We start from the raw sequence: 2,500 nt of genomic DNA on the forward strand, positions 1-2,500 counted from the left end.
GAGGTATTGTGTACATTTATGATATGTAATATACTGATGAACTGCTTTGGTTTTGGGAAAATAAATGGTATTATTTCACATCACTATTCTTACAACTTTATTTTTAGGTTTCTGAAGAAAGTGGCAAGGGAAACAGGAAAGAAGGTGTTTTGGAATTGCTATGATTTATTGTTCTCATGTATTAACTGGTCATTTTACCATTTATGACAATCGGAACTTCCCAGACAATATTTATATCGGTACAGGTCCAGTTTCATACAAGTGCCCTTTAGACGGAAAATGATATATGCAAACAATAGAGCAAATGATTCTAAGAAACGTCTTCTATGAACTTTAATCGTAACAAAAATAATGAAGTTATTGGACATGCAAGTCTCTCATATAGATGATAATCTTACCCAGGTGCACAGTCTTGATTTCATATACACATTAAAAAAAAAAGAATTGAACTCTCCAGGTACATGCACATTCCAAGTTCCACACACTTGCTAAATTTCTGATATTTACTTAATTACATTTGTTTGAATAGTATGGCTGCAGGGAGTTTTCCTTAGAGTGTTGCAGGCTGTTGGCTCTTAATTGCCAATCTGTCACCACATAGCCCCTTAATTTGTTTTTTCCTTGGTATGTCTCCTCTATTTGTTATGCTAATGATTCTTCAGTATGTTATGTGGGTATCTCTCCAGGCTACAAAGTAGCAGTATAGCAGTATCACATGTTTCATTTGAATTTATAAGTTCAAGTGTCTTGTTGTTCTAGGGGGCCTGGTGTAGCTATAACATGTTATGATAGCTTTTAGGAACAAAATTTGAAATTGTTATTTGTCATCTATCATCTGTATAAATGTACTAGCCGTTAGCATCTTAGACCCAAGAACAAACTATTATAGAGTTGAAAGTATTTTTTCTTACGGCATTATTCAACATATCACATGCATATATTCATTTATAATTTGCAATGCAAACTAGTTACATGCTGAATTATATGTGCATGCACATTGTAGTGCTCAAGTTTTAATACAGCAAAATCACCTCACATACACAGCAGACAAAGTTAGCAAACTGGTAGTAAACAGTAGTAAAAACAGATTACTGACACTTAGTCTTTTATTGGCATATATAGGTCAATAATTTATTGAACTTTTCTTGACTAGTTTCATACTACTTAGTAGAAAGATACCCTTTTCTGATATTCACATTTGTATTTATTCATACCCATAAGTTTGCTTTATATATACACAAATGATCTGTGCTAGTGCCTTTATAGCTATAATTTGCAAATGTAAAATAGAGTAATTGTACTATATATGGTTTCCAGTATAGGTTGTCATATATTTTTTTCTACCAGATTTTGAAGAATGAAATCTAATTTTAACAACAGTTTAAATTTATTTTCTTTTTTGATTTTGGTGAGTTAGTTGTATTATACAGTTATATAAGTGAAGAGCTTGAATTCTGCAGGCTGTGGTGCCACCTGTCAGTGCTCAAGGAAAGGCCAACAAATCTGTGCCATGTATGCAGCTACTATAAAATTGAAGTACTAAAAAAAAAATTGTCAGTAATATTTACCAGTTTTAGTGTGCTTTTATTATGTTATTTATGTCTATGATTAGTTTCTCATTAGATGATTGGCTAATTCTTTTTACAATACTGACACGCTTGCCAGAGACTAAATCCCCAACTCCATGTCACAATTTTTTCAAAAATTTAAGTTTCTGTGACTGGGTGTGCCCTTTGGGAATTTGCTGTAGCTTTGTGCATCAATACCATAAAGCTTAACCAATGATGTGTTTGATAAAATCCGGAATGTTATGATATAGGGTTTTGATATAGGTTTGGTTTGGTGTTAGGCAAGGTATAGGATGATATAAACCTGGATACAAGAGTTTTAGACTTTTATGTTTGGATTTACTTAATTTTCGATAAGTGCGTGTTTAGAGACATAATTACAGCATATGTGATATTTGTGTATGGTACTGCATGGCAATACAAGTTGATAAGTCATGATGAAGTGAAATGGCCAGTTTTGATGGATGGAATTAAAGAGGCATCAATTTAATAGTTTTCTTTGTAAAAGTAACTCCTAATTTATTTCTTCATTTATTTCAGGCGGATGTATTGGATCTGAATAATGAAAGGAACACTATAAAAGAAGACAGATATATTTGAGATGGATTAGTAAAGAAGTAAAACATTGGCAAATAAGATTTACCATGTCATGAAAAGTGTAAAGTTGTTCAGAAGTGACACATAAAAATCGGACTTTCAAAAATAAGTCGGCAAAATGGCGGCTACTTGTATAATGAAGCAGGTGGAGGAGAGGCATGTTGCAACGGAAATCATCAAGTGCGTTTGGTCTCCCAAGATGGATTTAGTTGCAATTGCAAATAGTCAAGGTAAAGATAAGAGTTATTTCAGTGTATAAATTTGCACTTTCTATTTATCATTATATGACGGCATAAAATGGCAATAGAAGCAGCCGATCAAGAGTAAGAGTATTT

At 32.7% G+C, this 2,500-nt stretch overlaps 1 protein-coding gene across 1 annotated transcript in view; it reads left to right on the plus strand.

The window, feature by feature from the left end:
• The window catches only part of APC4 (anaphase-promoting complex subunit 4), a 16,985-nt gene that overhangs the window by 425 nt on the left and 14,060 nt on the right, over positions 1-2,500 (plus strand). The window contains exon 2 of the mRNA XM_070121828.1: positions 2,109-2,395. Coding sequence (XP_069977929.1) covers positions 2,284-2,395 — 112 coding nt within the window. The 5' untranslated portion in view covers positions 2,109-2,283. The remainder of the gene's footprint in view (positions 1-2,108; positions 2,396-2,500) is intronic.

Source organism: Penaeus vannamei, chromosome 5 (genome assembly GCF_042767895.1).
Source record: "Penaeus vannamei isolate JL-2024 chromosome 5, ASM4276789v1, whole genome shotgun sequence".
Lineage (NCBI taxonomy): Eukaryota > Metazoa > Arthropoda > Malacostraca > Decapoda > Penaeidae > Penaeus > Penaeus vannamei.